Source organism: Anas acuta, chromosome 14 (assembly GCF_963932015.1).
Source record: "Anas acuta chromosome 14, bAnaAcu1.1, whole genome shotgun sequence".
Lineage (NCBI taxonomy): Eukaryota > Metazoa > Chordata > Aves > Anseriformes > Anatidae > Anas > Anas acuta.
The window spans coordinates 10,934,012-10,953,246 of record NC_088992.1 but is presented as its reverse complement, the minus strand read 5'-3'; the positions used below and the strand labels follow the sequence as shown (position 1 = coordinate 10,953,246).

Sequence of the window (19,235 nt, the reverse complement as noted above, 5' to 3'; positions counted from 1 at the left end):
CAGATCCCAGCCGGATTCTTAAAAGGGAATTTGGCTCCTTTGTCAAATACCAACGGCCCTTTTTTGGGCCAGGATCAACAACTGCATCCCAACTGCAAAGCCCTTCGCTCACGCCCTGGCCGGCGAGTGCCCCCTGCCCTCCCGCAGCTGTCCCCTCTGTGCCACCAGGCCACTCGGCTTCCCGACGCTCCCTAGATGTTCCTCCTCGCTATCTCCTTCCAGCCCCATGTAAGGGCTTCTCCGGGTCAGGGGAATTTTAACCTCTCCCAGCCTGCTTGTCCTCAAGTACCGCGGAGTCTCCTGCCCTCGTCCAGCCGCCAGCCCTACGGGAGGGAAGCGATCGGCACCGAGAAATTCGCGCCACCCACAAGGGCTGGGGCGCGGAGGGGCGTTGCTGTACGGGGCCGTGATAAAGCATCCAACGGGGGCCATACAACACAGTGCACCCATCGCTGCCATCGGCCCAGCCTGCAGGCCAGGACACGTCCACGTCCCCTCGTTTATCTCTCACCTGTAGGAGACAGGAAAGCAACGCGCCTCAATACCCAAAATTTGCTCTTGCCCAACCGCCCGCCTGCAAAATGAGCGTGAACAATGGGCAGCGGGGTGAAGGAGAGGGAGGCAATAACATCAATAAAAGCTCCCGGCCTGGGCTCCCCAGGGAGCTGCCGGAGGGCAAGGAGCGGCCAGCCCAGCGGGGACGGGGACGTGTCACGTCCCGCAGCAGCGACTTCCAGCAGCACCTCGGGGCCCGGTGTTAAGCACATCTGACACATCTCGGCTCCTTTCCACTCCAGTGCCTCCTCAACCGGTTCAAATATAGAAGCTGCCTTTCATTAGCCCCGGCCTATTACTCATTTCAATGCCACTCCGGGTAGAAACCTCGCTGCTAATTTGACAATGCCTTCACCCGTTGTGTGCTAACCATGAGATACTTGGCAAGCGCGGGGTTCCCAAGCTCCCGACACAGATTTCTGCCCCGCCGATGGCGTGTGCTCCGCTGCCGTTGAATGGAAATGTGGGCAGAAAGGATTTAAAGATGCAACGAGCGCCGAAAAGCTCTTTGAATAAATCTGTATGTAAAAATGAGTTGAACGGCGCTCAACAGGATTTAAAAATTAATTCCACTATTTGAGGAGAGTATTTACATTTATATAGAAAACCTGAATTGTTGATTGTTCGGCTTTTTCGGAAGCCTAAGGATGAAGGTCCCTCCACACTTCCTCTACATCTGATCAGAAAGGAAAGGCATTTTCCACCTTCAGCTATTTATGGTGAACAAAACAACAAAAGGGGAACGACATCTGTAGGTTTCTACAGTTAATCATCTTAACGCAACAGGTAGGCAAATACTAGTTTGGGGGAGTTTTATTTTTGTTTATAAATAACCCACTGACGCACATAGGGCAGGGGAGAGCAATTCCTTTGTCCGTTGAAACAAGAGTGAAAATGCAGTGCTCGGTCTGCCAGGGTGAAAAAAAAAGGTGCACTTTGGACAAAAGAAAGAAAAAAAAAGAAAGAAAGAAGGAAGAAAGAAAGAAAGAGGAAAGACTTAATTCTGATTGATTATCTTTGAGTAATTCTCAACAGCCATAGCATTTATAAATAGGATTTCATCCAACCATTCAGTCTGCTGGAAAAACTTTACAGTTTTCAAGACGACTGTTCCAAGAACAGCCCTAAACCTGCTTCCCTCCCTGATGACATTTGGCTAATGAAAGACAAACAATGTACCCAAGAAGATCAATATGAAAAATTGCTGAATTCTGTCCAACTAGACAAAACAGATTTATATCCTTTAAAATTGCAAAACGCCCGTGATCTTTTCTGCAGTCACAGGCTAACAGCTTCTTTTGGCTATCGTTACCCCGTAAGAACCGAACACGGCTGAATTTGAGGAAGACACACGCTCCCGGCGTCTCACAGCACATCAGCCAACAACGCTCAAGTGTCCTGCGTGGGTTTGCGCAATTTGACCGCTGTTTGCCAAGGGACTATCCCCAGCAAAGCAGCTCTCCGAAGACGGTCTCCACCTGGCAGGACAGGACCGCGTATTTCTAGGCCACCAGAACACCGCTGGAGTTGGGAGGTCTGCATAAATCAAGCCTTAAGTTTTTTTTCCATCAAACTTTTTCCTCTTTCTCGCCGACTTTTAGAAGCGCCGCGAGGAACTCTTTCATCGCACAACTGCGGTGCAACTGATGTCATCCCTTTTTTTAACTTCACGTGTGTCAGGCTGTGCAGAGGGAGGCTGCTGAGGAGATACCGCTCTAGCGACAGGCAGAAGGGCTGGTACAACTCAGCCTTCTGTAAAACAGCTCGCGGCTAGATCCCGTGGCCAGCAGGGACGGGTATTTTGTCTTTGGGAAGGTCTAGCCTTACCAGGGGAACCTCCCCTGACCCGAGGATACAGCCCTGGCTCTCAGGTTTTTTGCATACGTCCCTTGACATTGCCTCCAGCTGAAAAGCTGCCCCACGAAATGAATTTGCTCCAAGGTCACGCGCTCCTTACAGCGCCGGTTCGCGAGGTATTTAAAAAAATGCAAACTTCCGTATTTGTGAAAGTAGCAGATTTCCCATTTACACCCAACGGAAAGCAGAAGACGCATGAGCTCGCGACTAAAAATCGAACCACAGGTTCACAGCGAACCCGCAAGCCAGCAGCTTCCTTTTGTGCCTTGCAGGTCCCCAGTACCCTCTCTTGGCAAAGACAAAACACGGCACATCCAAATGCAAATCCGTTCCCCTCTTTATTCCTATATTCAGCTCCCTGGCTGCTTACAGGGCGGCATGTGTGTGCGCGTTCAATGGGTCCCCCTGCCCCTTTAACGAAGTTTAATAAAACCCTTTTCATTCAGGGGAGCCCGGAGTACAAAGGATGCAAGGCAGGAGCTCCGCCAGAGCAGAAAAGCAAAGCAAACTGGGCGAAGGCACGGGCTCAGCGATCCCAAACTGTTGAATCTCCAGCGGGCAGCTGCCTCCGTGATGCACGGGAGGCAAAAGCCCCGCAGCCGGGAGCTGCAGGAGGCAAAGGGACCCGCACGCCCCCCGGGCAAGGGCAGTTTGAACCCAGGGCAGGCTCGGCAATATTCCTGCTCCTGACCCTTCTCCTCCGGTGACTCGCCACAACGTCCCCCTGCATGAAAAAGTTGCAGGGAAAAATACAAAAAGGGGAAGAAAAAGGGGGAAAGGCGAAGCTCGGAGGGCTCAGCGCGGAGGCAGGGAGGCTGCGGGAACCCCTCCGGCGGCGCTCGCAGCACCCCCGCCGCCCACCCTCGGCTCCTGCCCGGGGTCGCAGCCGACCCTCGGCCACCCCCCGGCCCTCCCCTCGGCCCCGGCGGTACCTGGCAGCGTCTTGTGCACCGTGTTGCCCATCGCTCCTCCGCTCGGCGGCGCGGCGGAGCCCGGAGCTCCGCAGGGCCATGGACAGCGCCCGCCTCCCGCCGCCCGCCTCCCTCCCTCCTCCCTCAGCCGCCGCCGCCGCCGCTTCCCTCAGAGCCCGGCCCGGCCCGGCCCGGCCCCGCCACCGCCCCCCGCCCCATAGAGCGGCTCCGCCCCGACCCGGGGCACAACCGAGCCCAACCGAGCCCAATCGAGCCCATCTGAGCCCCCTGCCTCTCGCCGGGGCTGTGGGGTTGTGGGGTTGTGGGGCCGCCCCGGCTGTGAGGGGGGTGGTGGGACCCCGGGACCCCGCTTTGTGCCTCAGGGAGAAGCATAAATGGGGGCTGTGGGGCTGTGGGGGTGCTGGGGGTGCTGCCCCAAAGGGTCCCAGGACTGGGGTGCGCCTCGTCCCCTCATGAGGTGGGCTTGGGTGAGGCGCCCTACACTGCCCCGACATGCAAAGGCCAGCAAATTGGGAGCCCACCGATGGCATGGTGACGAAGGACACCCCGTGCCGGCACAATCGGCCTTGTGGTTTCTCCATCTTCCAGTCTCAGGCATAAAAGCAAGTTGGTAGCCCCATTAGAGGAGGGCGAGGGGCTCCATTTTCTTGCTGACCCCACTGAGGGGTGAGGCGGCCAAGCCCTTCCTCTCCGGCTCTGCCTGCTTGCTTTTAAAAGGGGGGAAACTGCAGTGTGGGGTCACGTAAATGCCGGTGTTTCCCATGGCAGAAGTCACCTGCACAAACTCTGTCATGTCCCGGGACGTAACGTGGAAGGGGGGAGAGCCGAGCACCAGCAGCTCAGCGGCCTGGCAGGGATCAGGCTCTGATCTATTGAAGTTAAAATAATCTGGAATAACAAACCTTCAATCCCTACATCATGTTGAACGGGTCAAGCGCGGCTCAGGAGATGAGAGGGGGGCAGAAAAACCTAATTTCCACGATTTTGTGCCACCATATGGAGGTGTTAAAAACGGGATTATCGGACGAGACACCAGCAGCTGTTCTTCCGAGCGCTTGCACCCATCTGCTGCCGTCGGGGGTTAGCATATGGCTCCCGCTGTCTGCCTGCCCCCAGCACCAGGCACGGTGCCACAGGGCAGGAGCCGGCGCTGCCCTTCGGGGACACGAGGAGGGGAGCGACGCCACGCTGAGCACCGAGGGGAAAGTCCGCGTTTCACTGCACAGCGGGGATTGGGAGGCTTTGCCTAATCCCGAGCGGTTTCCCTCAGCGGGGAGTGGTGGTTATTTTAGGGCTGAAACTGAGCCTTGGTGCCAGAGGGGTTCTCCGCAGCTGCCTGCGGGCTGCCAGGGCAGCGATGTGCCCTGTGTGACGCCACCTCCCTCCTTCCACACCCCATCCACAGCAGCCCAGAGACGGTCGCTGCCTTTCCCAAGGGTGTTCCAGCCCTTCCTCCCCCCCAAAACGAGACGAAAATAGAAGACAATGACATGGAAATGCACATCCTTAGGACGTGGAGGCAGCCTCCAGGAATGCAACCGACGCTCCTAGTTCTCCGCATCGTAACAAACGGGGAGTTTGTTAAAATAACCGGCTCCACACAGCGCTAAACAATAAGCACGAGGGATAGTTTGGTGAGGATGACTTCATCTTCCCCAGAAACCACACTGAGAAAGTACAGGAGAACTGGGAGGTGGCACGGAGCGAGAACTGAAAGGCGATGCAAAGTCACTGCTCCGCCTGCAGAAGCACAGAGAGGAGCCAACTGTCCAGAGCAGGGGCCCACAAATGAAGGCTCATTAGCATGCTTCAATTATTTCCGCTCCAGCGAGCTTTGATAACTATTGATAACACACTTCAGTAATCTCTTCTGTAAGCCTGGCAGATGGCTGCTCCTCTGAAGAAATCCCCTTCCCTCTCTCACCCTTGCGTTGACCAAGGGACAGGATGACCCCTGGAGGTGTCCTTCACTTTAATACCTGCCTTCTCACTCACAGACATAAAATAGTAATAGCACCCAAGCTCTTTCCTAGTATTTTTTATTACTAGGTATTAAACCATTTTGCAGACAAGGTTAGTGACGTTATTCGTTTTTTACAGGTGATGAAACTGAGGCACGGGAGACACGTACAAGGTCACCCCATCAGCCAGCAGCAAGCTCGGGAGCAGAGCTCTGGGACGGAGCAGCCCCAGCCCCTTACCTGTGTTGGGTCCAGCAGTGTTGAGCCATGCATGCTGTGCTGCTGCTTCTCCCACTGTGTCCCTCTCCTCCCCCCTCCAAATTTGACTCAGGATAATACCATGCAAGAGAAAAGGATCCCAAAGGCACTCTGTGTTACACAGATGGATGTAAGACATCTACTTCCCAGCTCGCCTCTAAAGCTTACCGTGTGTGGATGCGCAACCCAGGCCTTTAAAATCTGGGACGAAAAAGAAAAGAGACAGATTTCTTTCTGAATCAAACATGGATGACTTCCACCTAAGGTTTGTTACAGACAGGGATCCACTTCAAACCCTCCTGTACCCGTGTAAACAGCCCAGGCCTTTCAGGAGATGGAATGGGCTGCACTGAATGGTAACACATAAACATACTCATCAATGTTATGTTTCCAGAGATGGAAATTACTTCCAAAGAACAGCTAGATTTCCACTGATTGATACCAGCCTGAGCTATAACTCTCCTTAGAGCATCAAATGAGTCGTGCTGTCTGTGCAAACCCCTTGGGGGCTTGGGTTTTTTTAGGATGAAGGACAATGTGAGTTGTAAGGTATCGCTGTTATCAGCTGTCAGCCTCGTGTATCTAACAGATGGCAGTAAATAATGACAGGCTCGTCTCTTCCAGCAGCAGTGAGTTAAAGCACTGACAGCTCCGTCCATCTCCCCCCCTCGGGGCAGCGACCCTCCTGTGCCGGTGGGGCACAAGCTCCTGCCATTCCCAGGGCAGCTGCATGGGGCCAGCAGCCCCAGCTGCTGGGTGCTTCCCTCTCTCAAACCGGCCAGTTTTGTCTTGTTCAGAGTTTAGCTCCTCTGAAAACCTCTCATCCCATACCTACACTTTATTCTTTTGCTACCTTTAGGGCTTCTCCAAATCTCCATCACTTTGTGGAAGCCAGACACTTGCCTGTGGACTTGCACTTAGTGCTGCTCCACAGCCACAGGGCTGTCACCTCTCGCTCTGGCTTCACACCCCTGCACCTTCAGTTCTCCTCTTTTCTCTTCTTTGTGACTCTAAATCTGAGCAGACACCCGGAGCATCCATTTCTGCTTCAGCCCCAGCTGTCTGGAGCTCTGGGACCATCCAAAGCACTTCCACTTCCATCACGTCTCACCCCAAGCTCTACCTCTCCTTCTCCTACTAAGGAGGAGCTCCCTGGGAATTGTCAGCGACTGCAGACAAGAAATACCATGGAAAAATACGTGAGTTGACTCTATGAGCCCACAAGGCTCTTCCAGCATGCAAATGCCCCCACACCTAGAAGAGCAGGGAACAGGACACGGTCCCTCTGAGGCACACGCTGGTGACATGGGACACACTTCTTCAACAAGAACATACCCAGCATGAACACACCAAGCAGCACCACAGGAAGAATTGCTTTCCTACTGACACAGGCACAGCAAAAAGCTCGTTTTTGCAGCTGTGCTGCATGGCACTACGTGCTTCCCCCTGCACAAATCCCACTCCTGCTGGCACCTTCGTGCTTCCTTCCCCCTGAGCTAGTGGCTCGGGGACTGCCCGGGGAGGCAGTGGGTCTGCCTGCTAAATACAGATCTCTCATCTCACAACCTCCCAGCCTCTGCACCTCACCTTTGGGAAGAGAGTACTAACGAGCCTCGCTCCTACTCGGAGAGGAGAATAAATAAGAAAATTGAATTCCCGTAATCCATGTTTTGGGAGGTATTTGGTTAGGAGGGATGCATGTACAGAGCGTCCTCCGGCACGGCGCGAAGCCGTCCTGCCACCCACACGTTCCAACTGCTGCAAGCAATTGCTTTCCTCCCCTGCTCTCAGCGCTAGCACAGGATGCACAGGGTCCCCACAGGTCACACAGAAACTGGCTTTTACTTTTCTATTTTTTTTTCCCTTTAAGAAATCAAGGGAAGCAGAAGCTTCCAGTGTGACAGTAGGAAAACATGCACCTTCCAAAGAGCTTCTTGAACTGGCCTTGACTGCTCAGCAATTGAAGCTGTTTCCTGATCCGAGCCCTTACTGCCTGCTGAAGATTTGGCTGCCGTGAGGCTTATTTACCCAAAGCTGGGGAGATTGAAGCACATTTTCTGGGAGACGGGGCGGAAATGCAGTCCGCAGAGCTGGACCCATCCCGTGGTCAAAAAAACCCTCTGAGGCTTCAGAAGCTGCAGTGCCCATCTGCCCTGGTGGCATTTCTGTATTCAAATTGCAGAAGCAGCTCTGATATGTGCCAGTCGAGCGGCATATGGAAAAGTAATCTCTGACAAGAAGCCGGAGGAATCCTCAGCCAGAGAACATGTGGGCATCGCTGGCAAAAAGGACCCGGCGATGGATTCCTTGGCTGCAGGAATTGCAGCCCAGGCAGAGAGAGGAAACAGTGACACCATGTGCAGCAGGGCTCAGTACGGAGTCACCCGCACGAAACACATCCCAAACTGCTTCGGTACGAGCAGTAACACGGACACCAAGCAGCAGCAGACATCAGGGGCAGAAGCCGGGGTTGCAGCGAGGATGATGAGGCTGCAGGGAGGAGCGAGGAGCAGCCAGCGAGGAGGAAGCATCAACGGGGAGACCCGGGGAAAGCATCTTTTCTGGGAAGAGTGCAGCTGGTTGTTCTGCTGTGCTGTCAGTCCCTCTAGAAGAATGGTGCTTGCTGTCCGGGGAGCCAGAAAGCATCAGCCGTGGGTCGTTCCCTTTGCACGGGGCATGGGGAGATGAGGGACCCGTGGCCATGACCCCGTGGTCCCAGAGGCACCAGCTCTGCTGGGAGATGCTCCATCTGCGAGTCCCAGACGAATGCCCTTTCCTTCGCCGGGGGCGGCGGGTGGGTTGGGCCCATGTAAGGAAGAATTTCCAATTTAGAAACGAACAGAGGCAGTTCCTATTATTGTTAGTGGAATGTCAGCATCTCTGGTCCCAAGCACCACTGTCAACAAACACGCTCACAAATGCTCCTTCAGCATCAGCCAAAATAAAAATACCCCCCCCCATTTCTTTCAAAGAAAGCGTCTCGAGCTCAGCATTCACTACACACATAACAAGCCCTCATTTTTCTCTTTAAACCCAGTCTTGTCCATGTAATTTTAACATAAAGGAACTGGCTGTGGGCTGTGTTATCGAATGAGTCATCATTTTATGTGACAGTGTAATACGATTTGGAGAATTCTTGGCACGCCGGTGTGGATTATGCATTATAATCTCTTAATTTGGAGTGCCGGTGCCGCGCGGCATTGACCAGAGCAGGAGGGAAAGAGCAGGTTATCTGCTATGGGACAGCCCTCGCCCTGCTGCTGCTTGCTGGTGTGACCTTTGCAAGTGTGCTACCTGCTCTCTGCTTTGCCTTCCTCGTCTGCGAGGCAGAAACGAGCCTGTGCCTAGCAGCAGGGTAAGCTGATGTTTGTACGGGAGGTCTGAGGAACATTACATACGGGAAAATTATTATTTTAATAAGGGAAGAAAAGCAGAAGTACTTGGTTTTGGATGAAACTGGCTGATCTCTGGCAGTACGATGAGAAATTCCCAGTACACAGCCCCTGCATACCTGTCACAAGCTCATGGGAGGCAGTGAATGATTTCCAGAACCATGAGGAATCGGAAACGCTACCAGGAAAGCTGCTGATTTCCAAACTGCAACTTATCAGAAAACGAGGATAATTTCTGAAAAAACATTGCTATGCAGAAGATAAATACAGACCGTTGTGGAAACCCCTTCCCACACCTCAAATATTGCATGGAAATGTGGTCTTGACAAGCAACATTGGGTCAAAAACCCCAGACCTGGGAACAGATATTATTATCTGCTAGGGGGAACAGAGGCAGTGCCCGGCGAAGGAGGAGCCACGTTTGGCTCTCAGGGTGAGGGGTGATGAAGATGAGGGGCTGCCACCCTTGGGGGGCGAGGAAGCACGTGCAAACTGGGAGCTGCGGACACTCGTCCGCTCCAGGCGGGACTCAAAGTACCGCTGCTGGTTCACCCAGTTCCTCCCGGCAGAGAGGAACAGTTTGGGATCACAGTGTGCTCGGGAGATCCAAACAAATAAACCCAGCGCCTAACATCTGCAACTGTTACTAGCAACCCCCCCAGGCTTCCCATCCCCTCTGCTTTTTTTAAATACAAGGCGGCCCATATTTAGCAAAGGGTCACGAGGCAGCCGGGAGGCCGGGTACCCATTTCCGAAGCTTTCTCCATCCCTCGGGCCAGCCGCCTCGCCAGCCCACGACATTCGGCTTTGTCTGCACCATGCAGCACATCGATGGCTTGGCATTAGCCAGAAGCAGCATTTCTGGAAGGAAGATGACTTTGATGAGACCTAACCACCAAACGAGGAGTTTGGGGAGACTGACGAATCCCCTCGGAGAGAAGAAAGCACCCATTCAGAGGAAATAAAACCCACTGGCTACGTTTGTTGGCAAGAGGGTTTCTTGTAAGCGTGGCCTTTGAAAAGCAGCATGCTCCTGCCGAGGCTGCTGTGCCAGAACTGGGAGACGTCTGGGACAGAAAACCAACCTCCCCTGAGGCCAAAAGACCAAGTTTTCCCAACCAGCAGTGAGGAGAGGTCACCTGTGGCAGGCGAAGCAGGCAGACGGCTCCGAGTGGCCTCTGGGAGCAATTTGGGGAGGCGAAGACACAAGTGAGAAGCACGGACACGGGACCTCTGCCTGTGCTTTCAGCTCTCCCCTGTTACTCATTTCCCCAGGCAATGACTGAAAGGCCGCTTGGAAATGCAGTAGCTGATAATATTTTACAGCTTAAGAGCTCATGTAAAAACAAAACAAAGCAAAACAAAACAAAACACACAAAAAAACCACCTTATATACTGGCTCTGACATCTCCCAAACATGGGACAAACTTCTTAAGCCTTTACTTGGGAGTTAGTCCTTTGAAAAGAAGGAAGAGGGAAGAGAATGGAGGAATGCTGGATGACCCAGAAAACTGTCAGGGTAAAAAAAAATCTTTCACTTCTTGTTCAATCTTCTCAGTCCTTTCAAACACATTACAGCAAAAGGGAGCTGACCCTTGGTGGCTTACAGTTAATTTGTAAGCGTGAAGCTCTGTGCCCGGGGGATCCCATGCCGCTGTGCCAGCCACCCAGCACAAAGCTGTGGCTGGAAGGGCTGCGGGGCAGAGCAGAGCCCACCAAACCCCACACTTCTGTGCAGTTGGACCCATCACGCCCAGGTTGTGCAGGGAATTGCGCACGGCCATCCACCAGCACGTCATCACGGGGGGAAAATGCACACAGGGGCCAGCGAGATGCACGAAGCAGCCACGGAGAGACAGAGATGAGCAAAGCCTTTTGTTCTGCACAGGTGAACACGCCAGGGCTGCGGGGATGCTGCTGCTCCCTGTGTGAGCCCCAGCCCTCACAACGAAGCTCATCTCCTGGTTTCCACGCATTGTCCTTCCGGAGCCGCGGCATCGAATCCTGAGCCCATGTGCACAACACTGCTGCCTTTATCCCTAGCCCGGGGAACACGAAATCAGATGACAAAGAATCCAATCTCAGCTGTCCTCTTCAGGGCAGAACAAGGCATGATTTATAGATTTATATACACACATGCCCATCTATTCATCCTCTTAGCAAACAGTTCATGAAGTGTGCCTTAAGCCTTTCTGAATCGGGCAATTCTCTGCTTAGACAATCAATCCCTAACTGAGAGCCTGCAAGGAAAGACATCATGTTGCAGGAATGCTGCAGAAGCTGTTGCATATACTGTTCCCTTTGTTGAGAATAGCATCTTTGCCTTGGATATATTTTTTTTTTCTCCTTAGCCATTTAATTTCATGAAACAGGGCCCGGTTCCAGCAGGCAAGAAGAACATAGCTAGATTTTGCTTCTCCTTTCCTGAAAGGCTGAGAAACCAGATTTTCAAAATGTGCTTAGTGGGCGTTTGGTGGGACGAATTCTCTCCCCTAGTTCAGCATTTTTGAGACCGAGCGAGCACTAGCTACATTGCATATGGTGCCTGGTTTTTCTCCTACAGCAGGTAGCCCAGAGAGCTACAGCTTCCCCTGCTAGGAAACCAAAAAAAAATCCTAGGAGCTGTTTTAATTTAATTGCAAGAGGTTTCAGGTTAGAGCTTTTGTGAAAACGGCTCGGTGCAGAAGTTATGGGGAAGAGGTGTTGGAGCTTGCATGTAGAGACCACGCAAACCAAGGGTGATCCCACCGAGGTGATCTTAAACCACTGCAGAACAACTGGTGAGAAGCCCTGGCTGGTTCACCACACCAGATATTTACCCCCTCTGTTTGCAGAAACACAGCCAGGTGCCATGGAGAGCTCCGTGTGCCACGGGGAGAGGGTCAGGAGAGCGGGTAAGGAACAGGCGAGAGGAAGGGAGCAGAAGGATCCCTAATGAATGACGTTCTTGTTTCCACGCATCCTTATTAACAGCACAAAAAGGGGAGAAAACAATTGCCGAGATGTGCTACATCTGCAGAATTGTCTCCAAATTAAATGCACGTCGAGGTGCTATAAGGCACTGGTAGTTCTTAAAATGTGCCAGGTTTTTAGGTGCCTATTTTAGAGTCTTCCCAGGAGATAACGGCCTAAACCTGCTATCTCAGCTATTAAAGAAAGAGATGCGATTGCAAATCAGCAACAAGAACCCCTCTGAGACTCAGCAACCTGGACTGGAGCAAACAGCCCTGCAGCCAGGAAAGGCAGCTTTAAAAAGACTCCATCAAACAGCTCCACTTTCTAAATCCTGCCTCTACATTTCCTACGCTAGGCAAGCCCTTCAGATTGTGGGGAAGCCCTTTTCCACCAACCTGCGGCTGAAAACCATCCTTTTGGCCACGACACACCTCTGCATCGCCCAGCTTTCGGCTCTGCCTCCTCGCGGGTCACTGTAATACCTGCCACACGTGGGGCAGGACCTGCACGGTCCCAGCTCAGCAGACGTCAGCTGAGAGCAGCACCAGAGCTCCTGGAGAACATCCACAATGCCAGGTAGCTGTGCGATGAGCCTGGCCACTGTTGGCTGTTTTGTTTGGTTTTTTTTGTGTGTGGTTTTTGTTTTTTTTTTTTTCATGAGCTCAGTGACCCGATTTACAGCTATTTACCCACGTTTTAATTTTTAACAGGCAATTTCTCGTAATGAATCCCGACCCTGTGACTAAATGGGCACTGCAGGGAGGATCACCAGCTCAGGCAGCACTGAACTCAAAAGGCTCCGTCCCAGCAGGCACTCAAAACCTTGACCTTGCACCAACTGAGACCCAATCCCAACATAGGGCGAGTTTTCCTCCCATAAACAAGACTGGGATGTGAACCTTGATCCCTTTTTCCCTGTGACTGGGAGCAGGATCCAGGCTTTCTCTTCCCCTTGAGAGGCACTTGGAGATAGGCAGCTGACAGACAGCTACTACAGTGCCACGTGGATTTGGGGATGTTTACAAAACTGCAGAAGCCAGAGCTGTCTAATAAAGGCAGAACGCTGAATTCATTACGCCCCCAGACTGGGTTTGGGCTCAAAGAAATTTCAGATGAAGGGGATGTTACGAAACTTAATAGGACATTAAAGCCTTTCTTCTGCCGTGCCAAAGAGCCAGCCTTGCAGCCTGACATTTAACACTTCCCTTTGAAAAGCTCGAGCCCCATTCCAGGCTTTGCACACTCACACAGACCCACCCTGACAAGTCACGTAGCCCATCGCACCCGAGAGGTTTGCACCAAAACAGCCGGGGAGGAGGGACAAGAAACGAGGTCCCAGCTTTTTGGTGCAGCCAGTGGCACAAGTGCACCGATGGTGAGCCGAAAAGCACACTGCCATGGGGCTGCATGGCCTGTCCTGGCCAGCCTGGGTATCTCTGTGCTTCCCATCACCACAGCCAGCCCCTGGCAGGATGCTGAGAGGTGCCTGGGTGAGGATGCCCCTTACCGGAGCTACGCTGCCCCAGCAGCTTCTCAGGGGTCTGCCAGCCACCGTCAGCTCCGCACGGGACTCAGCAAAGGCTCCAGAGGTGTCTGCAATCCATCTCCAGCTACTTCCCAGCGCTTCTTTAGGTGTGTTAGGAAGTGACAGCAGTGCATGAAGCACACGTCTGCTCGGGTTAAGCACTCCACCTGCACCTACTTCAGGTGCTACCCCCAGAAATGCCCTGGAAGCCACCGGCTCACCTCCATCCCCTGTGCCCTGCGAGGCTCAGACAATTGTACTTCCCTCCACAGCACGCTGCAAGCTGCTGCTGCACAAAATTAATGCTGCCGCAAGCACTTTGGGAGCAGCAAGGAAGCCGAGCAAACCTGGGAAGGTACCAGCAGGTTTTCATGGTGTGCTCCTGGCAGCCTCACCAGGGGGATGCTCAGGGCCAGCTGCAGGTAGGACACTGGGGCAGACGTCTTCACCTGGCCATCTGTCTTCATCTGCTGAGCATTACGAGCAAAACACGGGTCAAAACACCTGCAGAGCCGGGCTTTTGTAAAAAAGAGGGAACTGAGCACTGAGGAAGAGGCTGTGGTGGCTCTGCAGCCATCAGCTTCCAGCAGCTTAATGCAAGGAAGCTGTGCTGATGGGCAGAGCACGGGTGAGACATCCAGTCCCTGCATCTTCCAGCCGGCTCCGCTCTTTCACCCTCAAACAGCTTCTCCCTGGCAAGCAGCTTTGCAGCACCAAGTCCCTGCTTGCAGCAGACAGCTTTTTTCACCAAGCACCAAGTCCAGCTCATCTCTCTTTGCTCTGAACTGGGTTTGCTCAGGGTAGGAACTGGACTGAGCTTCGGGAGGAAATCAACAGTAAATCTGTCATCGATTTTCCCATGGCCATGAATTCTCTCTGTTTATTTTCAAAACCATATCCATTCTGAATGGAAGTGCACTCTATTACGGAAGAGTTTTATCTAAAAAGAGGAATCTGTTATATATCCATGTGCCGTGAAAAGGAGGAGATGCTTCACAGTACTTGTGATACAGCCAGGTAAGGAAGAGAACAGTTTGCGAGACATCATCTCCACTACCTGGCAAGGACTGAGCCTGCTGCCTTCACTCTGCTCTTGGCTTCCACTGGCCCATCCATCACCTGCCTCTTTAACTGGCAATGATGAGGAAATTATGCATGTGAGCAGCCATGTGCACCACAGGGTGTAATTCCTAGCGTCCCAGAGCAAACATTTTTCCTGGTGCTAGCAGGTGTTTCCATCCTTCATCTGGACTTTTATGAAGAGTGCTGCTGGGTATCTCCCTCCAGCTGCTCCCACCGCCAGCCTGCCAGCTGTGTGCCAGCTGATAAAACAGCAACGGGGAAGGTTTCTGGGGCATCTGGAGCATCTCGGCGTGCCCTGCCATCACCCGCAGAGTGGCGTTGAAGGCTGGCACAGGAGGAAGGAGCAAGGGTGGTGAGCACAGCAGCTGGTGGCTCCTCAGACCTGGTGGGTTGTGTCTGTGCTGCTGTGGGCAGGCTGGGACAAGTGGGTCTCTCAGCTGTTGTCCCCAAAAATGTCACGTTGATCTAAGCCCTCCACGAGCAGAGGCAGCAGTCCCCTTTCTCCCTCCCCAGCGCTGCAGCAGCCGGTCACAGCGGTCAGGGATGTGGCCAGGGGCTGGGACTGAGCGAACTGCACCAAAGGTGCCCACAGCAAGCAGCAGCACACTCGAGGCTCATCCCTGCGGCTCCAAGCAGCAGCAGCCCAAATTGCTCGGGCTGTGCCTCCTCAGGAGATGTTTTCGTGGCTCTTTTTCCAGGCATCTCAGCACTTCACGAGACACAAACAAGCCTCGGAGCACCCTATGGAGGCAGGGGCTGCTGCAAGGCGTTTGTGCAGGGGGAAACCGAGGCGCAGAGATGCCACACAGCTGGGAAGGCACTGGGAAGGTCTCCTGCCGCGTGGGTTGGGGCACCCAGGCTTCTCTGTAGGGGCAAGCCCCTGGCACAGCTCTCCTGGGGCACGAGGACTCCAGGTTAGGAAGCACCAGGAGCAGAACTGGTTCCCCACAGCAGCACCCCTTCACGATGTGACTGCCGCATCACGGGGGGACAGGGCTGCCCAAGTCCCCATCCGCACTCGGTCTGGCTGCAGTTACATTCAGCGTTACACTGCGATCCGCCAGTCCCCGTCCTTGAAGCAGCAGGGGTTTATCAGCAGGATCCGACCTACAGCGTCCCCCTGCATGCCTCTGGGCCACACACAGCCCTGCGCATCCGGGGGCTGCAGTGCTGCCCTGCCCCGGTCCTGGAAAGGACTCGGGATTTTCTGCGTATGGGACGGGCTCTGTGCCGGGGCAAGCTTCACATCGAGCTCCGAAACGACTTCCATCTCTGAGCCATACCAGCCCCAGGAGCCAGCTCTCCAAAACCCCAAAAGGTCAGACCACATAGCTCTGCAGCGTTTGGTATTTCTGGGTTTGCAGCCATGTAGCGTCCCCAGGAATTAGAGAGGCAGGGTCCCAAGTCTCTCTCCGAAACAAGGCAAGCCGCTGATTAACAGAAATGGAATAGGGAAAAACAGGACATGTGTTTACTTTCCTTATTTCTTTTGCTGTAATTGTTCCAGACCTGTCCAAGGAAAGCATCCCTCAGGGCTTATCGGAGCAGCCACCGCAAAGGAGAACAAAGGAAACACCAATCATTTCCAGTAAATCAAAAAATGACAAGCTTTAACCTTCAGGAGAGAACAGATTCCTGCAAAGGGTTGGGCCGCCCTGTCTTTGAGTTTCCTTTTCTCCAGTCCCAGTTTCCTAGCAAAAGTTTCCTCAAACAATAGAGATTGGCATCAAACGTAAAACAAAACTAAAAATCAAAATTAAAACACCCTCCTCGCACAAATAGGCTGAAAATGGAAAGACGTGGCGTGTCCCTGGGGAGCAATCGGTCACTCCGAGGAGCTCACGGCAAGCAGCGCAGCCCCGCTGCACCATCACGAAGGGCTGAAGGACGCCTCTTGGCCCCCTCTCCTTCCCTTTCTGTGTGCAGGAGAGATATCGGGAACCAGGACGTGGCTGCTCACACCACAGGGGCTGGGAAGGATGAGGAGGTGCTCAGAGCAGGGGCACAGCCTTCAGGCACCTGCTGCACCCAGGCACGAGCTCGGAGGGGCTGGGGGCCCACGCATCGCCCTGGGAGCTGGGCACAGCCTCACCCCACTCCTCTTTTTGGCACCAGTTCCCTCTGCAGTTCCTCTCAGCTCACGTGTGTATGCTCAGACGTAAAGCAGACTTAGAGAAGTCTCCAAAGACAAAAAAGAGCTAAATGATATTTTGGCAAAGAGGGATTGGCCCAGACACCACAGCTGACCCTGCTCTCCTTTCAAAAAACCTCGAGGTGCTGACCAGGACTCCCAGTTATCCAGTGGGAATGAACGGGAAGCCAGCCCAACATGACAACACGCTGGGTTAAAAGTGTCTCCTGAATCAGGAGGAGTAAAGAAACTGCACACAAGCACACACACCTGTGACTATCGGAAAAGAAACCATGCAAAGCTAAGTAACCGAGAGACCCTTTGAGAGCAGCAGATGTTAGATACAGCTGGGTAATTGCTCGGGCTGCTGTAAATCTCAACTCAAGGGCCTCTTTTTCATGGAGGATGCTTTTCAAAGCCCCACAGAGAACAAGAAGTCCTTCCCGTTTTACTCACACATCCTTCCACCTAGAAAAAAACAAACAAACACAGACATCTCAAAACCTTGTCTGGGGAACAAGTCTCCACTGTAGAGTCGCATCCAGGGCAGAGCTCAGGTGCAGCAGCCTCGGGATGGGCTGTGCAGAGTCACCACGGCCAGGCTGAGCTTTGTAACCCGCGTGCAGCTCTCCCTTCCCCTCGTCCCAGCTCACCCTCTATTGTTTTACCATCTTTTAATCTACCCAGGCAGTTACCGATAAGAAAGGTTTGTTCTCTGGGAAAAAAAATGCCTCGGTAGGCTGCAGCTGAAGCAAGAGCTGCGAAGGGGTAAGCTGCTGCTCCCAAGAATGCGCCCCAACCTGAAGGACGGGCTGGGCAGAAGTCTCTGCTCTGAGCTCTGCTGGAGCCAGGACTTACTCATGCTGACATTGGCTCTGCACAGGCAGCGACTCCTGCAGATGTGAGCGAGTGCAGTGGGCCGGCTCGAGAGCCCCTGCAGCTCAGCACCCTGCCCCGGACAGGGGATGGTTCACTCTTAAAATAAAGATAAAATCAAGGGGGTTAGAGCAGAGTGGAACTTCTGATGTTTTCCCAGTTGGCAGAGATTTGCATGCAAGGAACCACGGAACAGAAGGGAGAACAGGTGTGCTAGAGCAAGGAGCAGGTGATGGAAAGGTAAGAGAAAGCCACCAGGGGAACACTTTAACCACCGTGCTCCCATGGATTGAGCTGCCAGCAGGGCAAGCACAGCACAGGACACCAAAAGCTCATCTGTGCCTCCCCAGGGAGGTCAAAGCCATGGCCATCAGCAGCCACGGGTTTCCCTAGGAGAAAAATACGGCTGTGCTAACACTGCCGTGTAAATACCCGCACATTTCCCTCCCTTCAGTGAGCCAAGCCGTGGTAATTAGGATACTCCAAGCACCGAAGCGCCGCATGCCGCCTGTCCTGCTGGTGCTGTGCTGGAGCAGTGACCCACGCCAGCAGCTCACCGCTCCGCTGCAGCCACCCAGCTGCCCAACGCCGGGTAGGAAACATCCCCTGCTGCTCCGGGAGTGTCCCTGTCTGCACACAGGGATGTTTTCAGCATGTTTGTTTTCTCTGTAGAGAGGAAAAGGTGGTGGTTTTATGGCAGAACCATGGCTTGAGGGTTAGTTTCCAAAGAGATGTGAGCTTCCCTGAGCCATTTGCCACCTCTGCTGACGGCTGGCTGCTAGGGGCAAGCCACTGAGGGTCATCTCTGTGCCATGCACATCAGCCCATATCACAGCCATCCACCCCACAGATGGGATGGGGACCCCTGCATTAATGCCAGGTTTCCAGGAGCTCCAGCAGCTCCAGACGAAGGCTGTTCCCAGCGCTACAGATGCTGCAGCAGGTTGCAGCTTATCTGCAGGAGGGCAGGAAATCACCGGGGAAGGAACTTGGACTTGGGGTGATGAACTGAGCACAGCACCCGTATCTCTGGAGTCTGTTCCGATAACAGCCGCCAGCTCCTGACCTGCCGAAACCCGGCTGCTGGAAGAAAATTGCACGTGAGGGAACAAAGCTCCCACCCTTCGCTTTGCAGATTCACCCAGCACCAAACTCAAACTCCCCATCCGTCAAAATCCATCATCCCCAATACCAACCACAAACCCCTGATTTGCTACTCAGAGGATCCAGAAAGGAGTTCACGGCCCTGAAAAGTCTCACTGAAAGAGCCATGGATAGATGCTGCTCCCTGAGTAAAGTCTCCAAAAGCATGCCTCCAAACTGCATTTGTGCACGGGGCCAGTGTGAAATTGAACCAACTGAAGTGAAATCAGATCTCAGGAAAAACTCCTGCTCACAGGGAATTTGTTAAAGCCCTGAACCAAAGAGGCACTTTCTCACTACGTGCTCTGGTTTTTCTCATAGCTATGCTGGAGTTCGCCATGCTCCTCTTGCTAGTCCTGCTCCAGTGAGCTCTCGCTGAGGAAGTGCTGGGTTTTCCCTGCCAAGAGTGAATGAAAATGAAGTGAATTCTCTGACAAGTGCTCAGCTACAAGAAAAAAGACATCCCACAACAATAACAAAGCTTTGGTCCAAAAACTCAGAACCATGGTGGAAAGAAAAGGCTTTTCATCGCCATTTCACATGCTCTGATACAAACTTTGCCAGCCT

General features: G+C 53.4%; 1 protein-coding gene across 5 annotated transcripts in view; it reads right to left on the bottom strand.

Moving 5' to 3' along the window:
• Positions 1–19,235, bottom strand: part of NEURL1B (neuralized E3 ubiquitin protein ligase 1B) — a 117,509-nt gene that overhangs the window by 28,806 nt on the left and 69,468 nt on the right. Inside the window, exon 1 of one of the 5 annotated variants that reach the window (XM_068698256.1) lies at positions 3,345–3,503. The exons of the other annotated variants lie outside the window; for them this stretch is intronic. Within the exon in view, the coding sequence (XP_068554357.1) occupies positions 3,345–3,375 (31 nt within the window). The 5' untranslated portion in view covers positions 3,376–3,503. Of the gene's footprint in view, positions 1–3,344; positions 3,504–19,235 lie in introns of those variants that run through there. 5 annotated transcript variants of the gene reach the window in all.